Source organism: Homalodisca vitripennis, chromosome 2 (genome assembly GCF_021130785.1).
Source record: "Homalodisca vitripennis isolate AUS2020 chromosome 2, UT_GWSS_2.1, whole genome shotgun sequence".
In the NCBI taxonomy this organism is placed as follows: Eukaryota; Metazoa; Arthropoda; class Insecta; order Hemiptera; family Cicadellidae; genus Homalodisca; species Homalodisca vitripennis.
Window position 1 is genome coordinate 79,987,975 of NC_060208.1, and position 21,092 is coordinate 80,009,066.

Sequence of the window (21,092 nt, forward strand, 5' to 3'; positions counted from 1 at the left end):
GGACGTATCGCAGTGCGGATCTCTTTTCTGTGTTCCCGTGTATTAGTGGCTATCGTTACTTATCCTCGTGTCCCGCGCTATTGTATACTATCAGTTGATAATCTGAGACTTTCTTATATATTTCTTAAATATGTCTAACTGCCAAGTGTGCTTGTCTAGTTTCAAAAAAAGTCAATCAAAATTAACGTGCAGTGACTGTGCAAAATTATTTCACGCAAAATGTGTTAAAATGGCCCAAGCGGATTTAGCTTATTTGGAGGAGCAAAACGCCGTTTGGAGGTGCGGCCAAGCGCGGCGGAAGAGTATGAGATTGGAAACTAGTGCGCAAGAAGGTACGATAACGCTAGAGGACTTTATGAAGGCGCTGAGTGAAATACGAGATGAGCAAAGGAAAATGTAAGTGATTTTAATGAGTCTTACGGTTTACTGCATAGTAAACTTGAAGAGAACACTGAAACTGCAGATCGGGATTGGAAAAATTGAAAAATTTGTAAAAGTGATTGATGAACTAAAATCTGAAAATAAAGTTTTAAAAGAAAAGGTACTTAATCTGGAAAAAGAGGTAGACGACTTAGAACAGTATTCGCGGAGGAATTGTGTTGAGCTGCAAGGTATTCCTGAAGCTAATAATGAATCGGTAGTGCAAATTGTAAAAGACGTCGGGAAGGCCTTAAATGTAAACATTGCTGATGGCATGATAGACGTGTGTCATCGCGTCGGCAGTAAGGACAATCCATCTCGACCACGCGGCATTATCGTTAAATTCGTTCGCCGTACCGATAAAGAACTTTTAATAAATAAAAGACGAGAGAATAGGCAAGAATTTTCTACGAGGCATATTGGACTAGCAGTTGATAAACCGATATTCGTGAACGAGTCTCTATCTCCAGCTAGAAGACGACTCCTTGGACAGGCTCGAGAGGTGAAGAAGACACGCAATATTAAATATCTGTGGCTTCGAGGCGGCAACATCCTCATGCGCGTCAGCGACGGCTCGCCGGCGATCGAGATCAAATCTGCAGCCGACTTAGAAAAACTGTAAACTGTTCTGACGACAAAAGCGGTTTTTATCTTCGGAAAATGGCTGGTATAATTAAGCTACATTTTGAGTTTAGCATAGTTATCTTTTATTTTTGTAATTTTAGCAAATTAAAACATTCAGATGGTATAAATAATTTATTGTTGCTTCAAAAGATTTTCATAAGAGTGTAGTAGGTGATAATTGTATTTATGTGTTTTTGTAAATTATAGGAAATTTTTAATATGGAAGGAAATAGTTGTTATATAATACATCAAAATATTCGTAGCTTGCGAAAAAATTTTGATCGTTTTGTAGCTGAGCTGAGCGTAATGGACGAGTATCCAGAAATAATAATTTTAAGTGAAATTTGGATTATTAAGGATGAAGCCATGTTTTATAGGCTACCTAATTTATGACTTGATCGTATGTTCAAATGAAAGATATCGTTTTGGTGGGGTAGCGGTTTATAAAAAGAATTCTGTAATTATTACATGCAGTGAACAGTTAAAATTAAAATCAGATGATATTTTAATACTACAAGTGTGTTTTTCAGGCAATGACTTTATTTTATTTACTGTTTATCGTTTACATAGTTGTACAATTAATACTTTATTAATGAATTTAATACATGTTTAAACAAAAATGATAAATCTTTAAAAAACTGTATTGTGATGGGTGTTATAAATATTGATTTATTAAAGATAGATGATAATGATGTTGGCAACTCTATAAATTAATGATGGCTGGTTATGGGTTTGAAGCTCTTGTAACTCAACCGACAAGAGTAACTGCTACGACACGATCGTGTATCGATCATGTCTACTTGAGGATTTCATGTAGAGACAAGCGACCGTGTGCAGTGCAGGCGGCTGTGGTGGAGGCCGATGTGACCGACCACTACATGACGTCGTTGCGGCTACGGTCGGCCGGGCGCCCCGCAGCCGAGCCCGCCGCTGCTACTCGTACTGTTATAAGTTACGATAAGCTGGACGATATGTTGGCTAATATAGACTGGACTGACATCTATAGGCAGAATAACGCTTCTGTGGCGTATGATTTATTTGAAATTAAAATACAATCTTGCATTGAACAATGTAAAGTAGTATATAAATTAAATAATAGAAATCGCAAATTAAAGCCTTGGATGAATGATTACATTTTGTAATCAAACAAGAAAAAGAAATTGGTTTATATAAAAAATTAAACATAGGTCGTTAAATGATAGATTTAGGTTATATTATAATTCTTTTGAGAACAGCTTGGAGCAAAAAATTTAGTTAGCTAAACTATTATAGAAATAAACTGGAAAACAATATTGGTAATCATAAAGCTACTTGGAATACTATTAAGAATATGACTGGTCAGAACATAAAGAATGATATATTTTGTTTGAAAATTAATAATACAATGATTTCAGACCCCGAAATACTTGCTGATGAATTTAATGATTTCTTTCTGTCGGTAGCTGATCACATAATAGAGGATAACTCATTGCCGAATGGTTTGGAGAACTGCTAATACAAAAATAATTTTATTCTAGTTCAAGAGAAGTCATCAATGTTGTTAGGGCCGGTGTGTTGTGATGACATTGTGAGAGTATTTAAGTCTCTGAAAAATGGAAAATCGCCTAGGATTGATGGTTTGAACTCTTTTTAGTTAAGCATATCTGCTCAAGGATAGCTTAAGTTTTTACGTTCATTACCAATTTAAGTTTTAGCACGGGAATTTTCCCTGAGAGTCTTAAAAGGGCTGTTGTAATACCAATTTATAAAGGTAATTCGCCCAACATTTGTTCAAACTTCTCAACCCGATTTAATTGATTTAAACATTTTCCAAAATAATAGAAAAAGTAATGAAAGAAAAACTTATTAGCTTATTAAATAGGATACAGTTTTTTAGCATAAATCAGTATGGGTTTAGAGTGGGGATGAATACAGAACGGGCTCTTTTAGACTTTGTTAGCAAATTAAATGAAGGTATTAATTCAGTGGTAAGTGTGTGAGTGGACTTTTCCTAGATATACAGAAGGCATTTGATACAGTCAACCATGCCATTTTATTAGAGAAATTATATAATTGTGGGGTTCGTGGGGTAGCTCATGCTTGGTTTTCCAGCTACTTACAAAACAGAAGGCAATGTGTTAAAATCAAGGGTGTTTTAAGTAAAATGGGTGTAGTCAGGCACGGAGTCCCCCAGGGATCGGTCTTGGGAGCAACTTTGTTTCTTGTATTTAGCAATGATCTTTGTAATGCTTGATTAAATGGCCAAATCACCGCATTTGCGGATGACACGGCCCTCTGCTATTTAAATAAGACGTGGGAAGAATCGGAAAGAAAAATTTTAACTTATCTGGAAACTTTAAAATGGTGGTTTTAAGAGAATAAATTGGTTCTCAACACACAAAAAAACTAACTGCATTAATTTTAATTTAAGGGGGTTCATTGAATTTAATAATCAAATTATATATAAATGTTTAGTTGTTTAAATACGTTTAATACCTGTGTAAATTGTTCGGAAATCAGTCCAACCAAAGAAGTAAAATATTTGGGTGTAATTCTAGATAGTGAATTGAGCTGAAAAACGCATATAATTAAACTAAAATCAAAACTCATAACAGGAATTAGACTTTTTTTATCACTTTCGGGACGTATGCCCAATCCAAACTCTGCGTTGTTTATATTTTGCCTTAGTAAATAGTAGTAGAATGTGCTATAATTTCTTGGGGTGGAACGTATAGATCCACAATAAAACCTGTGGAAAACATTCAAAAATGGTATGTTAAATTAATTCTAAAGAGAAGATTAAGAGAACCATCTCATCCATGTTTTGTTTGTATGAATATTTTGCCGTTACGTTGTATTTATATATTTAAGGTTTTAAAAGCTTTTTATTTGATTAGTGGAAATTTACCATCAAATGTTAACTTTTTTTAGACAAGGTCTTAGAAATGCTAGTAATTTTAGAGTTCCTAAACCTAATGTATCTTTTTATACAAAAACATTTAATTATACAGGACCAAGACTTTTTAATAGGTTGCCGCAAAATATAAAAAATATTACAAAATTAAATAAAATTCCTTAGAAGTGTTAAAACTTGGCTTTTAAGTATGGACAGAAGCAACGTTGAGTATCTGTTAACTATTATTCAAAAGTAATTTGTTTTTCTCTTATAGTGTATGCTTCTGTGGTACGTAAATATGATAGTGTACTAAGTTTCTTTAAAATAGGCGTGCTTCAGTGTATAAAATAAAACCTTTATTATTTATTATTTTGGTTTGGCGGTTTGTGGCAATGTTTAAACATATATTTTCTTTAAAATAAGTATATTCTGTTTATTTTTAAATTCACAAAGGGTAAGTTTAAGTTTCCTTAATTCTGTTTGGTAAGCCATACAAAGTGTAACAATAACTTAATTTATGGGATTAGAAGATATAAATAGTTATATTGTCTGCAACCGCAAATGAACTTTTATCTAAATAAACTTATCTGACGGAATCCCTCATCAGGCTTTGCCTTTGGGACCCTATTTTCCTAATAGAATTGTATTTTATTTGTCATAATAGAATTTTATATTAGGCTATGTCAGTATACATTTGTAATACTCATATGATTTTGTCTTGCTACTAATATATTTGTGTTTTGTTAGGAAATAAATCATTCATTTATTTATATTTGAAGGAAACTAGATTTATCGGGACATTTTCCATAGCTCAGTGATACATAAAATCAGTAACACTTTGTTTTGAGATCTGCAATCTGATATTTTCCTCAGGTTAATAACTATTCTAATACACAACTATAATCTAGGAAATTATATTTGTACAAATCATAGCAGAGCGTGTAACACATTTAAGTCATGAGTCACATCAACCGTATTTTGTGCCAACTCAATGCACAGTATCTTTAAAACATGCTCTTAATAAAAACAAGACATTAAAAACTAAAGAACAGAAGTCATAATAGGTCTGCACTCACCGACCAACCAACAGAGAACTGACCAGCGGCCAAATTCAAAAAATCTGTTCAGTCTATTTTGAGATTAACCCTGATGCTAGTTAGAATGAATAGGTTAAAATTAAGAATGGAGAAACACTATTCAAATTCTACAGTAAAATAGTGGTAAAATGTGAGTGCTCAAAGATGAGTTTCATTCAACATTTAGTTTACTAATAATTAGTTGTTGTTACCAGATCCAGAATATTAATTTAATGTCACCACAAAAACTTGTATTAAAGATTAATGCCATTTATAACTATAGTTTGATCATTGTGCTATGCACCCATGATTGTATAAATTGAGAAAGGTGTTAAAATTGTACTAATGCGAAAAAGAGAAACAATTGTCACAAAAATTTGTTTTGTTTTCAGAAATCCTAGTGTTAAAATATAATTAATATAACACTGTTACAAAAAAGTTACAAGGCACCTAAAGGCAGTTGTGTATCCAAAAAAAGTTTTGCCTTTGTTGGAATTAGTTACATTCAATTTTGTAATACAAAAATTTAAAACATGAGATATTAGTTTGTATTAGAAAAAAGGTTGGCTAAATTTAGAATAAAAGAGACATAATGTTTGACTTATCAAAGGATTTGAAGTTAGTGATATACCAGAATATATGCTTCAACCTGATTTGTCATGTGTATACCTAATACTTTTATGAGCACTTATAAAAGTCTATATATATATAAGTCTATATATATATATATATATATATATATATATATATATATATATATATATATTATAATTTATTAACATGATTTTAATTACATTCAATACTGCAGATTGATTTAAATATAAAAAACCTTGTGGCATTCCTAAAGATGTAAATTGATTATGACTTTCTACTTACTCCTGCATGTGCGTAGAAGATTCTGAGTGCATCATCGTGGGCATAGTGAGTCACACTGAGAGCATCGTAAGGGAACTCTGATAGAAAGCTGCGTCCGGGCAGTTTCTCTACACCACTTCGGTAAGCAACTGTATAACATGAAATTATATAATACATTTTATTTATTTAAGGACACCAATTAATGTGTGATTTCTTATTGCATTTCTGATATACTGCTTGCCACAGCAGTGTATCATGTTACGTAACATTTTCATGACAGAAGGAAACAATTTCAAATAATCTTTATTTTTATTTGTACATTAAGATACACTAAATAGTGTCACAACAGACTAGATACAACAATTTAAAACACACATAGATTTACAGATACAAAAGATGTGACACACATAGATTACAAAAGGGTGTCACAAACTTCATTTTTTAAATAAAAAATACAAAATGGCAGCTAGTGGCTAAACAAAACATTTCTTGACCTATGTTTATATGACATTTTTTATTTGAAATGACTATCACCCACAGAAGTTTGTGAACACTTTTTACATCCGACTGGTTAGTCTAACACTGAAGACTATTCGTAGATTAGCATTACAATCACGAGTTGAAGGTACTAATATTTAGTCTGTTCTTACTTACAGTTGGGTGCCACATACACAAAACAGTCTCTGTCCGGTCGCTCATGCTCATGCTGGAATCCCATTACGTGCATCATTTCGTGTAGTAATGTGTTCCTCATATCCGCTCGTGTCCTGGCGTAATTCTTCATGCAGTAGTGGCCTATTCTAATAAACTGTTGGTTGCCTTGTCTGGCCTAATACAGGTGAAAATTTGGTATTAGTATTTTTTCACACATATTTTTCAAATTCAGAGTTTTGGACTGTTAAGAACTAGGTTTTGGTTCTTGGTTAAGAGCTAAAATTATTTACGGACTTTCCCTTGACGTCTTTATCTGACAGCTGATATATAAAGTAATAGCAGATAGGTAACTACAAATGTAATAGCAATAGCAGATAAGTTGCCCTAAAAATGTATAATTAATTATTCGTTCTACACCAAATGAAGTCAACTTCCAGTTTTTGTTAAGCCCCATTATCTGCCCCCGAAACTGAAACTTTTCCTAGGAAGTTAGGCGAGTTTATTATTCAAAATCAGATCCTGTAGAATTTGTATTAGTTACGGGATAGGTTCTATGTTGAGGATTGCTTTTCGTTCGTATTTATTCTAGCAGGATTTGTTACTTAAGAATATAACTGCATTTATGAATACCGGGGAGGCCTTTTTTAAACGAATTACCAACTAAGTACCACATAACATACTAGTACAAGTTGCAAGGACGCCTATTCTATCTACCACTTACCACCTGAGCGCCGCAATAGGTTCTATTGGCAGAATCGCCCCGAAAATAGAGGAAAGTGACCCAACTAGTGATCGTGTCATCGAAGTCGAAGGGTGTTTTTGGTAACCACATAACGCACAGGTTGTCAATGTTGTTTATGTAGTCTACAGCACCCTTGATCCCATCTCGCATTCGAGGTGCTGAAAAGTAAAGTTTCTCTTAGTCTATTATTCCTTATCCTTGTTGAAAAGTATAGTTTCCATGATCAAGGTGTCTTGACTATCCACTACAAGAGGACGATAGACTAGATATACGAAGACAATGGATGGTACGATTTGGTGAGATAAGGAAGATTCATATGGCTGAGGTCGGGAGAAAGACAACAAACCTAGATTACACTTGATTTTGTAGTCTAGGTGGTTGATATCGGACCGACGCAAATAGTTAGTTTTCAGCTTCGTCGCCGACTATTTTGGATCTCTTCAGATGGACGTTAACTCCAGATTCCAAGAGTTACGTCTGTGACAGTGTCGGAATTCAGACGCTGCACTAAACAGAAGGTGAAATGGAGCTGAATTCAACATTCGCACTGTTTTAGTATTGTACCAGAACCCCAACATTTTAGTTTAGACTTTTCTCTTTACAAAATTTATTATAATTAAATATAAAACTTAAAGAAAATTTTTATTAACACTTCCGAAAAAAAAACAATATCATAGTATTCTGGTACTAGATTATATTACATACATTAAAAATCGGATTTAGTAAAGCATCGTGGACGTGACAGTCCAGGAGTCGCGGGCCAAGTTGCATGTGTAAGCATACAACCTGATTTTCGTGAAATTTATAGTGGAATTAAAAAAAGAAACTTTTTTTTGTAACAGAGGGCCAGGTTTCCTAGGCCTGGTAGTTGCCTCTCAGCCATCCGGCTTATTGTGCACCCTCTCCCAGTTTTAAGCTGTATCAAATCCCAGGCCTTCAAAAACCATGAGATCTTCTGAACAATGCTTTCCTGTTCCAACCCCTCTTCCGTATGCATAAGAACACGTAGGGATTTTGAGCGTTTGCTCTGTAATGCCGGACATTCAAATATGACATGCTTGGCTGTTTCGTCAGCCTTGCCACATTTCCTGCAAAGTGTTTCCTGAACTGGAATACCTATTCTGTTCAGGTGACTTCGGAATATCCAATGACCTGTAATAAAACCAGTCACCTTTCGGATCTCCGTTCTAATCATTCTAAGGGCATCTGCTGCAATGTTCCTTGACGGTCCCTTGAGCATCCGCTTTGCTTGTACATTCCCCTCAGTATTTCTCCAATGTTGTAGGTGTTTGTTAACCATCCACTTGGTAACTGATCTACGTGCTAAGTTATATGAGACCCCACACGTTGGTTCAGGACCGGTAAGAGGCCAGTTGGCTCCCAAGTTAGCACAACTGTCTGCTCCTTCATTACCTGTGATTCCTCTATGTCCAGGCACCCAAGTTAGAATAACTTTATTGGTTTTCGCCAGCAATTTCATGACCTTATGCCATTCCCAAACTGTCTGCGAATTACAGTCATGGTTGGCCAAGGCCTGCAGAGCAGCCCTGCTGTCTGAGTTAATGTAGATGGTTTTGCCTTTGTAGCTCCTTTCCACATTAACTCTTGCACATTCTGCAAGGGCTGTAACTTCAGCCTGAAAGACAGTTGCCAGTTTACCTAGGCTAAAGCTTAAGTTAACACTAGGTCTGACTCCCCAGACCCCTGCCCCCAGTACCCTTCAGAGTCTTTGACCCGTCCGTGTACCAGGTTAGAGCCTTCTTCATGTAGTCAGGCTCACCTTTTGACCATTCCTTCCTTTCAACAATGTTGACTTGAAATGGTTTTTTCTCAGTCCGTAACCTTTGCCATTCTGTCAGACATCATTTCTAGAATATCCAGTTTGAGAATATCAACGATCTTGGAGTGCTTACTAGCATGGTGATGATGCCAGTTCCCATTGCACTTCAGTCTGTAGGCAGCCATCCTAACCTCTCCTATGACGAATATGTCTAGGGGTGGGAGGTTTAGCACTACTTCCATAGCAGCGGTTGGTGTTCCTTTCATGGCGCCCATTGTCCCCAAGCATGCCAACCGCTGTACCTTTGACAGGTTTTTTGCGGCACCTGTTGGACTTTTGGCCACCATACCTCTGAGCCATACACCATCATTGGTCTGATGACTCTGGTGTACAGCCAATGTGACATGTCGGGTCTAAGCCCCCATGTGCATCCTACCGCACGTCTCACCATAATCAATGTAGTCTGAGATCGGCTGATTATGTATTCCAGATGACTATTCAAAGTGGGTTTATCATCTAGTCTGACTCCTAGATATTTGAACTCCCTGCTTATCTGTATCTGGCCCCCATAATAGGACTGGCTGTGTGATTTCCAGTTTCCTCCTACTTGTAAATTGTATCATGATGGTCTTCGAAGGATTCACTGAAAGTCCTTCTTCGTCACACCATCGCTCCACAATGGCCAGTGCTCTCTGCATCATTTCCAGACACGTAACCATATGCTTGCCTCTTATGAATATGACAACATCATCTGCATAGCCTTGAGCATACATACCCTGTTCATTCAGAGTCCAGAGTAAGTCATCCACGACTATGTTCCACAGGTTTGGTGATAATACACCTCCTTGTGGACATCCTCGCTGCGTTTTGACCTCTCTTGTGACTCCGCACAGAGATGCTTGTGCTCTTCTGCTCTTAAGCATGTTATTTATCCATCTAACAACAGTTTTCTCCGTACCCCTGGATGCAAGCTTAGACACTATAGAGTGAATACTCGTATTATCAAAAGCTTCCTTCTATATCCAGGAATACTGCTAAAGCTATTTCCTTTTGTTCAATAGCTTGCTCAATCTTGCCAACCAGACAGTGCAGGGCTGTTTCACAAGATTTACCTTTCTGATAGGCATGTTGATTTGGATGTAAGGGACGGTTGATGAGGACTGTGTCCCTTAAATGCCTATCCAGAACCTACTCCATGGTCTTGACGAAGAAGGATGTTAGGCTTATTGGTCAATAAGCCTTTGCAACCTCATAGGAGGGTTTTACCTGGCTTCGGGATAAATATAACCCTAGAGGTCCTCCAGGATGAGGGTATGACTCCTGTCACTAGACCAGTTCTAAACAGTCGTAGAAGCAGAGCTATCACCAAGTCCCCACTTTCCTGCAGTAAAGCAGGAAACATGCCATCGGTACCTGGTGATTTGAACGGCTTAAAAGACTCCAGGGCCCGTTTTATCCCTAAGTAGTTGATAACTGTCTTTCCACAGTTCCAGTCCTCCTTAGACGAGCTATATCTAGGTTCTCGCCGCCATTCACTACCTATAAGAGTCTCCTCAGGATCCTTAGTGTGAGTCCCATCTTTCCTAAGTAAAGTACCCACCACATTTATGGGGCTTCGAGCTAGGACTTTTTGGAGTTTTGCACAGTCAGTTACCTTATCAATACTCTGACAGAATTCTCTCCACGAGTTTCTCTTAGCTCTTTTCACCTCTTTATTGTACTCTGTTAGGGCAGCAGAGTACCTATCCCAGTTCCCTGCACGTTTTGCATCTATTATATGCTCTGCGAAGGTTTTTCCTCAAGGTTTCCAGCCCCTGGTTCCACCAACATGCTTTTTTCCTTGAGTTTTTTTCTATCACGGGGCAGGCTTTGTGGTACGATTCTTTCATGGCGTTTTGCAAAGAGTTCGCCATTTCCTCGACTCCTTGCCCCTGATACCCATTTTCCCTTACCAGATTGCTTTTTAACTCTGCATTGAAAGCTACCCAATCTGTTTTCTTTGGGTTTCTATAGGTCTCATTTATTTTGTACGAACTCATGTCAAAGGTGATATACCTATGATCTGAAGCAGATGCTTCATCTAGCTCACTCCAGTTTAAAACTTTAGTTGCAATATAGTTGCTAGCCAGAGTTATATCTAAGACCTCTTCTCTTACCCCTGTACCTCTTCTTTGTACAAAAGTTGGTTTACGGCCTTGATTCATAATAACTAAGTTAGATTCTACTATAAAATTCAAGAGGCACTCTCCCCGATTGTTAATGTTGCTGCTCCCCCAAGCGGTGTGGTGGGCATTCGCATCACAACCGACAATCAGGTGCCTCCGAGTAAGGGTTCCGAACTCCACTATCCGCCTCATCTCCGTAGTTAGCGGTGGTTCTGGAGAATCGTATGGGAGGTAAACCGCTGCAAACAAGATTCTGATGTTGCCATCACCTGTCTGCAAGTGAACCTCTGTCACGGCTGTGTCTCCAGAACACATTTTTAGTGATTTGATTTTGTTACTGACATATATACATGCTCTAGGGTTGTTACTGCCAGAATCGTATACAAATTACTTTTAGCGGTGCTCATCCCCATCACACGACTGCCAACGGTCCATGGTTCTTGGATCAGGACCACGCCTATGTCGTCAGCCAGGATCTTCTGGCAGAGTGTTGCCGTAGCTGCTCTGCTGTGGTGTAGGTTAATCTGGAGCACCGCTGTCATCCTCTATTGGCCGTTACCTCCTTGCGGGCTGGTACAGAATGAGTTTTCCCTTGCTCTGGGGCCCCGACACCAACCAAGTTCCCTTTTGAGGAACCGGCTTCGTTGTGTGGTTTTATCAGAGCTCGGTTTTCCTCTTCCCACCTCTTCTTTTTTGCCTCTTCCGGCCGAACTTCGCCTTCTGACAAGAGAAGTCTGTCTTCCTCCATTGGTGTCATCTCAGACACTCTTAATTGCTCAATCGGTAGCTCTTCTGGTTGAGTTTCGCTTACCTCTTGTGTTTCAGTTTTGTTTTATTTTCTTTTTCGTTCTCCATCCTGTTCCCACGAGAACCGGGTGTTTGCAGTCCATCTTCCCAGTGACCCGATTAGGAAGATAAGGGTAATTACGACTGGGTGTCCCCTGGTTCCCAGAAGGCTCCGTTGAAGACACTGAATATACCCCCAGTGCCACGAGACTCTCAGCACGGGTCGCATAACACCTTAGTCTGGGGTTGTTGGTAAAGTAGGGGTGGGAACATCAGGAAAGGAAGAGATAGGTAACTGCTCTTAATTTCAGGGCCAAACCAAGAGGGGGGAAAGGTTTTCCACCCTTGTCACTGGAATAGTGACAAGGGAAGGTGGCTTCCTCCCCTTGCCCTGCCACTCCCTTAGAAGTTGCAGCACAAGACGAGGATGGTACATCACCCACGATCCCATCTGGGACAGTGGCTGATGCCGATGAGGATGCCAGGAAAAAAAAGAAACTGACAGACAGCCACGTTAGTTTTGGCAGGGGGTCGAAATGGGATGATACAAAAGGGTTAAATATATGAAAGGACATTTTTTCTCAGATAATGTTTTTCTTAGCTTGACACACTTCATCCCAAACTGCAGACACATATACACATGTAACATCAGCATCAGCTAACCACATCCTACTGACCAACCATTTGAGAGAATATTGTGACTTTGGTCTTTTTAGATAGTTTCTGACGGTGATATTACTATTATCTAAGTATCCGAAGGTAAGTTTTATCTTAGCTTGACACACTTCATCCCAAACTGCAGACACATATACACATGTAACATCAGCATCAGCTAACCACATCCTACTGACCAACCATTTGAGAGAATATTGTGACTTTGGTCTTTTTAGATAGTTTCTGACGGTGATATTACTATTATCTAAGTATCCGAAGGTAAGTTTTATCTTAGCTTGACACACACTTCATCCCAAACTGCAGACACATATACACATGTAACATCAGCATCAGCTAACCACATCCTACTGACCAACCATTTGAGAGAATATTGTGACTTTGGTCTTTTTAGATAGTTTCTGACGGTGATATTACTATTATCTAAGTATCCGAAGGTAAGTTTTATCTTAGCTTGACACACTTCATCCCAAACTGCAGACACATATACACATGTAACATCAGCATCAGCTAACCACATCCTACTGACCAACCATTTGAGAGAATATTGTGACTTTGGTCTTTTTAGATAGTTTTCTGACGGTGATATTACTATTATCTAAGTATCCGAAGGTAAGTTTTATCTTAGCTTGACACACTTCATCCCAAACTGCAGACACATATACACATGTAACATCAGCATCAGCTAACCACATCCTACTGACCAACCATTTGAGAGAATATTGTGACTTTGGTCTTTTTAGATAGTTTCTGACGGTGATATTACTATTATCTAAGTATCCGAAGGTAAGTTTTATCTTAGCTTGACACACTTCATCCCAAACTGCAGACACATATACACATGTAACATCAGCATCAGCTAACCACATCCTACTGACCAACCATTTGAGAGAATATTGTGACTTTGGTCTTTTTAGATAGTTTCTGACGGTGATATTACTATATTATCTAAGTATCCGAAGGTAAGTTTTATCTTAGCTTGACACACTTCATCCCAAACTGCAGACACATATACACATGTAACATCAGCATCAGCTAACCACATCCTACTGACCAACCATTTGAGAGAATATTGTGACTTTGGTCTTTTTAGATAGTTTCTGACGGTGATATTACTATTATCTAAGTATCCGAAGGTAAGTTTTATCTTAGCTTGACACACTTCATCCCAAACTGCAGACACATATACACATGTAACATCAGCATCAGCTAACCACATCCTACTGACCAACCATTTGAGAGAATATTGTGACTTTGGTCTTTTTAGTAGTTTCTGATGGTGATATTACTATTATCTAAGTATCCGAAGGTAAGTTTTAAGTATATTAAGCTGAAAAAATATGAGAACAAATTATGAGTATACAATAGATTGATATAAAGTATTTGATTTTTTCATAAGAAACTCCATTTTGATTATAAATGATGAATCATCAGTATCCTATTAACAGATAACTGTTGTATTTGGTAACAATCCATTAACAATATAAAACACTGAAATCTAAGTTTCTGAAATAAAACATTTAGTCGTCAGATTTGACCGCCCTCACCCGGCTTTTCAAAATACAGCAAACCATGAACATTTTTACATTTATGTAAATGTTATAAGTTGCGCTTCAACTACTATCTAAAGACTTTAGTCAAGTTGTACACAATAAAATACACGAAGAATGGAACTTCTTTTACGATTATCAACATTTTTCTAATCATCTCTTAAACTATTAAGTTTAAATAGAGTAAATATTCAAATTTGTAAGTAATATAACTATAAAATAAATCGAGAATTTAACTTTAAAAATAAATATTAAAAGGTTATACTTCTAAAATGCTTATTTATAAATATGTGGAGTGTAAACCAAAAGCCTCCAAACACTATCTTTAAGGGTAGGTGGAGGGGGAAGCAAGAGGGGTAGGGGTGGGGACTTCTAGCTAGACATTTGTCTACATGGTAGAAGTCGATGGAAGAAATATTATCTTCATAATAATGTTTCCGTCATAGCCTGTTTTATGGAACACATTGACTGGACTAATGTCGAAAAAAGTCTGCGACACAATCCCCCGTATGGATGGATAGGCCTATTCTCTTTTAGTCAAGTTACCTGTTGACTGTACGTACTTGTGTGAAAACTCCTTGAATGGCCTATTTAAAACTGTCTTTAACTTAGGCACACATAAGTGTCCACACAATCAAGGACGAAACCAGGAAAAGAAACTATGGGGTGGGAGGTCAAGACGAAGTTGAAGGGTCTCCCCCGGAAATATTCAAATTTTTGAAATTTTCAAATTAAAGAAGAAATGGTGAATTTTGCACAAAGTTTTTACATCTTTGAATAGGTTGTAATAACGATTGATATTCATAACTGTGGAGGCACTGCTTAGGAGGACGTGTAGGATTAATAATTGAACTTGATTAGACTTTTTATGTAGTAATGAAATTATAAAAAAGATACTTGTCTGCAAAAATAATCAGAATAAATAGTATACAAATCCACACTTAAAACTGATAATATGTAAAAAGGGTTTTACAAAAGTAAAAATTTTCTTGACTTCTGAGTGATCGTATTTAGTACGGTACTTGTTCTGGAGAAACTGGTATTTCCCACTAGTGGACAGAAAGTAAGGCAAGTGCAGTCAACCGCTCATTTCCCATTTTGTTCCTTAGAAAGGACTTGACGTGTTTCGATGTTGAGAACGATCTTTCAGCAGTACACTTCAGTAATACAGAATTATTTATATAATAATAATCGTTTACTAAAAAAGTTATCCTTGCACACAATTATTGACATTGATGCGTAAATAACCCATAGCAATTTATTTTGTATTTTTAATTGCAGTTGTCCAGTATCAGGAGGAAAAATAAGATTACGGGAAAACTGGTGTAGTAACTAAATGCCCAAGCCTATTCGTATAATGCCTAGGCCTAATTCCCAGAAGCTCTGTTAAATTATGTTGAACGTCTTGCTTCATTTAACCCTTTCGCTGCCAACGCCCTACGGTAGAAATGAATTTCATCAACCAGTAAGAAGTGGTGGCTTATGTTGACTTACGGACGTGAGGGTCAATGTCATACCACACAACCCCGTGAGGCCACATGTTCTTCTTGAATATTATGCGGTAGTAAGTATCGTTCCATCCGAAACTGTGTTGTGCTGCTGGCTGCCCTTGGTCTGAAAACACAACACGACAGTTTAATGATTGTGCACGATGAAGGAATAAACAATAAAACGTTTTTAATTATTCAAATCAGCGAATTCCTGCAGGAAGTTAATCACATTGTCATTTTTTTATTTAGAGTTCAAGCATTTTTTAACTACGCTCACACCTAAAATATACTGGCTAAACCTACCTATCAAGTCCAATCGATGAAACACTGTAATAAAATTTAAGTGATATTATTTATTTCGCTTGAACACGAATTTAGGTTTTAATTTAATCTAAATAATTTCAGTACGTAATATACTTTATGTACTTGATTTTGTTTTTCAAAGAAACAATCACAACATTTAGTTACTCGTAAAAGAACAGTGTCGAATTCCAATAGATCATAGGATGTACATATTAATATTGAAATTTAAATAATCCAGATAATAAAGAAAGATAAATGCAAGTGGATCGAAGCTAAGAGTTGGAGAGCTAAATCGTTTCTTTAAGGAGAGATGAACTTGTGTGCAAATTTAAACTGCATCCATTTCATGCGTCTAGACATTTGGTGATCATTATAAATGAGCAGTAAGTTGGGTTTCATACAGTTTCCATACTAAATATGGGTTACCTGCTTGCACTTCTGTTATTTTAGAGGAGAGGGTACACAAGAAACATGCCATGAGAGTTAACACAAGACTCCGCATAACTTACTCGTTTGTTTGATACTACAAAGAATGGTTATCGACTATTGGATAGTGCTCATTGAGATCAAGTTGAGCGACAAGTCTCTATCCAATGGTAAAAAATAATCCATTGTTGTTCTTTGACTTTATTTAAAACTAATGGGTGAAGCATAATTAATTTACAATTGTTTGAAACACGTTATGCCTAATAATGAGATTATTCTCATTAAAGCTATAAAATAAATCGGAAAAAAATGTCGTTCACTTATTGCTTCTTGTAAATAAAATTACATGTATTAGTTTTTGGTTTATTCCTTCAAAATAATAAGTGTCAATCAACTAAACGGTATTGGTGTTTTTAGTTCTAAACAAACTTTTTATTTAAAATATGCCCATTTAAAGCTGCTAAGTTATATAAATTATTTTGATGAAGGTAAGGAATGTTCTGAAATCCTTACACAACATTAATTTAATTTGTAATTATTTTCAGTAAAATCTTTTAGACATGAAAGTGATTTAATTTATCTAAAATAATATAACATTACTATGTTCTATATGTTCAACATATAACGTGTCGAAAATGATGTAACATTTGCCTTCACAATATAATATTTTGAAAATTATATTGTTCAAACCTGCGATTAAAATAGCTGGGCAATACATTTACTCTGCTATGGTATTAACTCAAGCTCATGGAGCAAACTTAGTCATTCCGATGCTGGGTTCTTCGAAAGGGAATTATTTAAAATGAATATTATATTCTTAATGTGCACATGGAATGTTGCAATGTATGAGATGTGCAAATTCTTGGCAATGAAATTTAAAAATAAAATTTGGGTTAATTTGGAGTTCTTCATAATTTATTATTCCCTTACTCATCTTCTTCGGTCCCGACTTGATCTTGAGGTTCGCGCCAAGGTAATGCCATACTCCAGAAGCAGACATTTGGGAAATACACGTAATTTTATCCAAGGCGAACGAGATCCCGGATAAGAGACAAAACTCAGAGTTTCTGAAGATCCCCAGAGTTGTCTGAAGACTCAAATTCACTCCGCAAACAAACGAATACCGTCTGCAAAGCCAAAAGATCACCTATTTGAGATTGAAAAGCCAGAGCTGAACCTTCGATTCTCTATCTGAAAGAAGATTTCTCTAGTTAAAATTTCCAAAAATCTGTAACAAGGCAGAAGACAATCGACGACAACGAATCTTCCAACTTACACACTGCCCACTCTACAATAAAGCTGCGGCTTCTTGCAGCCCGCTTCAAACACCGTCAACCTACGCCTTGACTGACGTGTACTGTTGAAACCAATTTTGTCTTTCCTATTTTTCCCGAGTTTCCAATAGATAAAATGATAACAATAGCGCACGGCAATTGCTATCATATGCTTCGATCGGTTATTGTTTAACCGTCCGTAAAGACAAAAGATCGCCGTTTTGAGATTGAAAAGCCATAACTGAATCTTTGATTCTCAAAGCCGATTTCTCGAGTCACATTCTGAAACATCTCTACAAGGCAAAAGACAATCGACAAGGGATTTGCCTACTTAACATCACGGCCCACTCGATATTAAAACTGCGGATTCTCGACTTCAAACAGCTTCAGTGGAATTCCGCTTATAGAGTCTTGCTGACGCATACTTTTGAAACAAATTTGGCATTCATAATTTTTCTGAATTTCCGCCGTTTTTTTGTATTAACAGCTACTTGATCATAATATTACAATGCGCATGCTATTATATGCCTCAATCGCTTATTTTTTAACACACAATCAACAATTTCCACCACTCCCTTAGGAAAATGAAAATCACCAGCAGCGACCGGTTTTGCGTTCATGTTGGTAGGTATTGCAGACAAGTTATACACGCGATAGCCAATCATCAGATCTGTATTCTTTAAACAGCTAATATTGGCGTCAGTAAGTATAATCTTGATTGGCTGATAAATTATACTAACTTTTGTATGCGCTCCACATCCTCTCTCGATATGTTGCCGATGTATGCGGATATAATATAATATTAATAACAGAACAACCAAATATGCCTACAATATGTTTCGATTTTCTTATTTATGTTAAAAAATATTTTATATTTCATGTCCTGACAAATATGAGGGAGGCTTCAACCTACACAATTTACTTTTAACGATTTCCCAGTCGTTATGTCCAGATTTACCACGACACGCAATCAGCCTATTGCAATTGATCTCATGATGGTACTTAAGGAAAAGATTCACGTAACATCAGCGAACATGAGTCCCAGAGTCCAAAACCACCCTTTTTCTAATTTTTGCTATTTAACGCAGCTTGTGGAAACAATAACTGCCGTCCAAGAGAGCCCAGACAAGTTGAAACTTGTACAAAAATTGGCCTTTGAAATATCCCGGCTAAGTTTGTTGGCCAGTTTGGTATACCATTTCGTTCCAATAGAACGGCCATTTAAATTTTACAAAAAATCACCAATCCATAAGGCTGCGCCTCTCTAACCGAGAGATCATAGGTTCGATTCCTGGGGAGGGCAATAAATATTTGTAAGTGTGTTTGCACAGTTTTTTTCCGTGGAAACGTTTAGTATTCTCAATTGAAATTCCATTGGTGTAGAAAGAACCCCCTTCCAAAAATATCGATTACATCTCTTCGTCCGTCGAAGGAGTACGGGTAACGTTGGAGCCATATCACACAAGTTTCAAGACTGTTCATGTAGTTGACTGCGTAGTTGATGGCGTTGGCTATCCCGAGCGCTGTGAACATTGAGAGCCAAGAATGTCAATTAAAAAAAAACAAAGTTAATTCATCTGTAAAGGTCTTATTTCACTGACATTGCTGTAATGGTTAAGTGGATCAGAAAAATAAATGTTTAAGAAGGGCGTATCGATATATCTTAAAATTTTCTGTAGAAAGTGTGCTATATGCTACTTTGCCATGCCAAAATTATTTTATAATAGTCATTGGCTCCAATGGATTACTAAAAAGTAGTAGGTACTAGCTGTGTTACGCTAATTTGGAAGCAATTACTTCTTTTTCAACGAATAAAAATGAAATTGCTACCAAAGGATTGTACTTGCTTTACATTTCCCGGACCATTTGCTCCAGATTTATGTGAACAATACTTAACAATTACCACCTTTCAGAGGTAACTGCTACGTATTTATGGAACCTGGTGTATTTCAGACCGTCTCAGTACAGTCGGCACCAGGACGACGTTCATGCTCGTTCATGAGCGTAACTTGTGTTGTGATCTTCCGCATGTCGACATGACAACGATCGTTGTCTCGGCAATGATAAACAGTTTTTATAGTTTGAGAAGGATTGTGTCAATTATTTTAATTAATTAATTATTTTATGCGTTGTGATTAAATACAGGTTGTCACGTTATAGTGGTTGAAAATGTTGGAGCCTAAGGTTTTTTTTCAGAACCTATTACACTTGGAATTTTTTACTTTTCAAATACTAACTGGGTAACCCGTGAAAAGACGAATAAATAGCGTAATTTTCATCACCAGGACCTCCAGCTTCATTACGGGACAAAATTTATTGTCAAAAGGTAATTTTAGCGACGCGTCTCAACGGGCAGTTGAGCATTATCATGATCATACACGCTTATCGTATCGCGCGTCACGGGATAGAGTAATTACTACCGTCTTGTAGATGGAAAGGAAGTAACAATTACCATCTGTTCAGAACTGCTTGTAGTATTAGGTACCTGATATTTCCTCGTCCGTAGACTAATGGATATAGTCTCGGCTCTCTAACCGAGAGTTCACGGGTTTAAATCCCGGGGAGGTCCAATAATGTACTTTGAACTTTGAAATTAAAAAAACAGTGCACTTCGAAGCCGGCATAGCTGACGCTGAGGCTTAAATGAGATTAAAAAAAGTACCTGATGACAGTAATTATTTATTTACTTCGTTTTAATAAAATACTACTATTACTTCGTAGTAGCAGCTGTGACTTTTTTACTTCTTTTTATTCACTTCACCTAAAAATACTTGTACTTGTATTTCTGGAACTAAAAGCAACTAAAAGAATATGTACACAATAAAATAAAAAAAACTTTTAAACCCGACCAAACTGGTTTTATCAGGCATGAAGCTTTCGTAAAATATTAAAGTACCAAATAATCAATTTCTATGGAAGGAAAAAAATATTCCTAAATAGTAGCACAATATTAGATTAAACAGGAATTGTTTTCATCTTTATAAATTAGGTTACAAGAAACTTTTTTCCGTTCATTTAATTTATATTTGTAAATATATACTTCAGTATGTGAATGCGAGAGCACGAGTATAACAGTCAACACAGTCAGGAATTAACTTACTGATATGAGGATCAATACCGTAAAGGACAAGTCCAAACTTCCAGGATTTGGTGCTCATCCACTTCTTTCGAACGGTGTTGTTCCATACCAAAGACCATGGCGTATCTGAAATCCGAATGGCCAGATTCATTGTTTAAATAAAATAACGGACCAAAGTAGGCATTCTATAAATATAATAGAAAAGAATAATTATGATGAGGTAAGATTAAAATGTTAAATTAAGATTAAAAGCTTTCTTTAATTCTTTAGTTGAGAATTATATTTTTTAAACCTCAGTAGGAAGTTAGGCCCCATATTTTT

At 36.7% G+C, this 21,092-nt stretch overlaps 1 protein-coding gene across 1 annotated transcript in view; it reads right to left on the reverse strand.

Annotated features, from left to right (window-relative positions):
* The window catches only part of LOC124354237 (zinc metalloproteinase nas-1-like), a 32,584-nt gene extending 16,027 nt beyond the window's left edge, over nt 1-16,557 (reverse strand). Inside the window, exons 1-5 of the mRNA XM_046804545.1 lie at nt 16,419-16,557; nt 15,694-15,813; nt 7,226-7,404; nt 6,505-6,679; nt 5,872-5,999 (exon numbers count right to left, since the gene is read on the reverse strand). Of these exons, the coding sequence (XP_046660501.1) occupies nt 5,872-5,999; nt 6,505-6,679; nt 7,226-7,404; nt 15,694-15,813; nt 16,419-16,494 (678 nt within the window). The 5' untranslated portion in view covers nt 16,495-16,557. The remainder of the gene's footprint in view (nt 1-5,871; nt 6,000-6,504; nt 6,680-7,225; nt 7,405-15,693; nt 15,814-16,418) is intronic.
* Between the last annotated feature and the right edge of the window lie 4,535 nt (nt 16,558-21,092).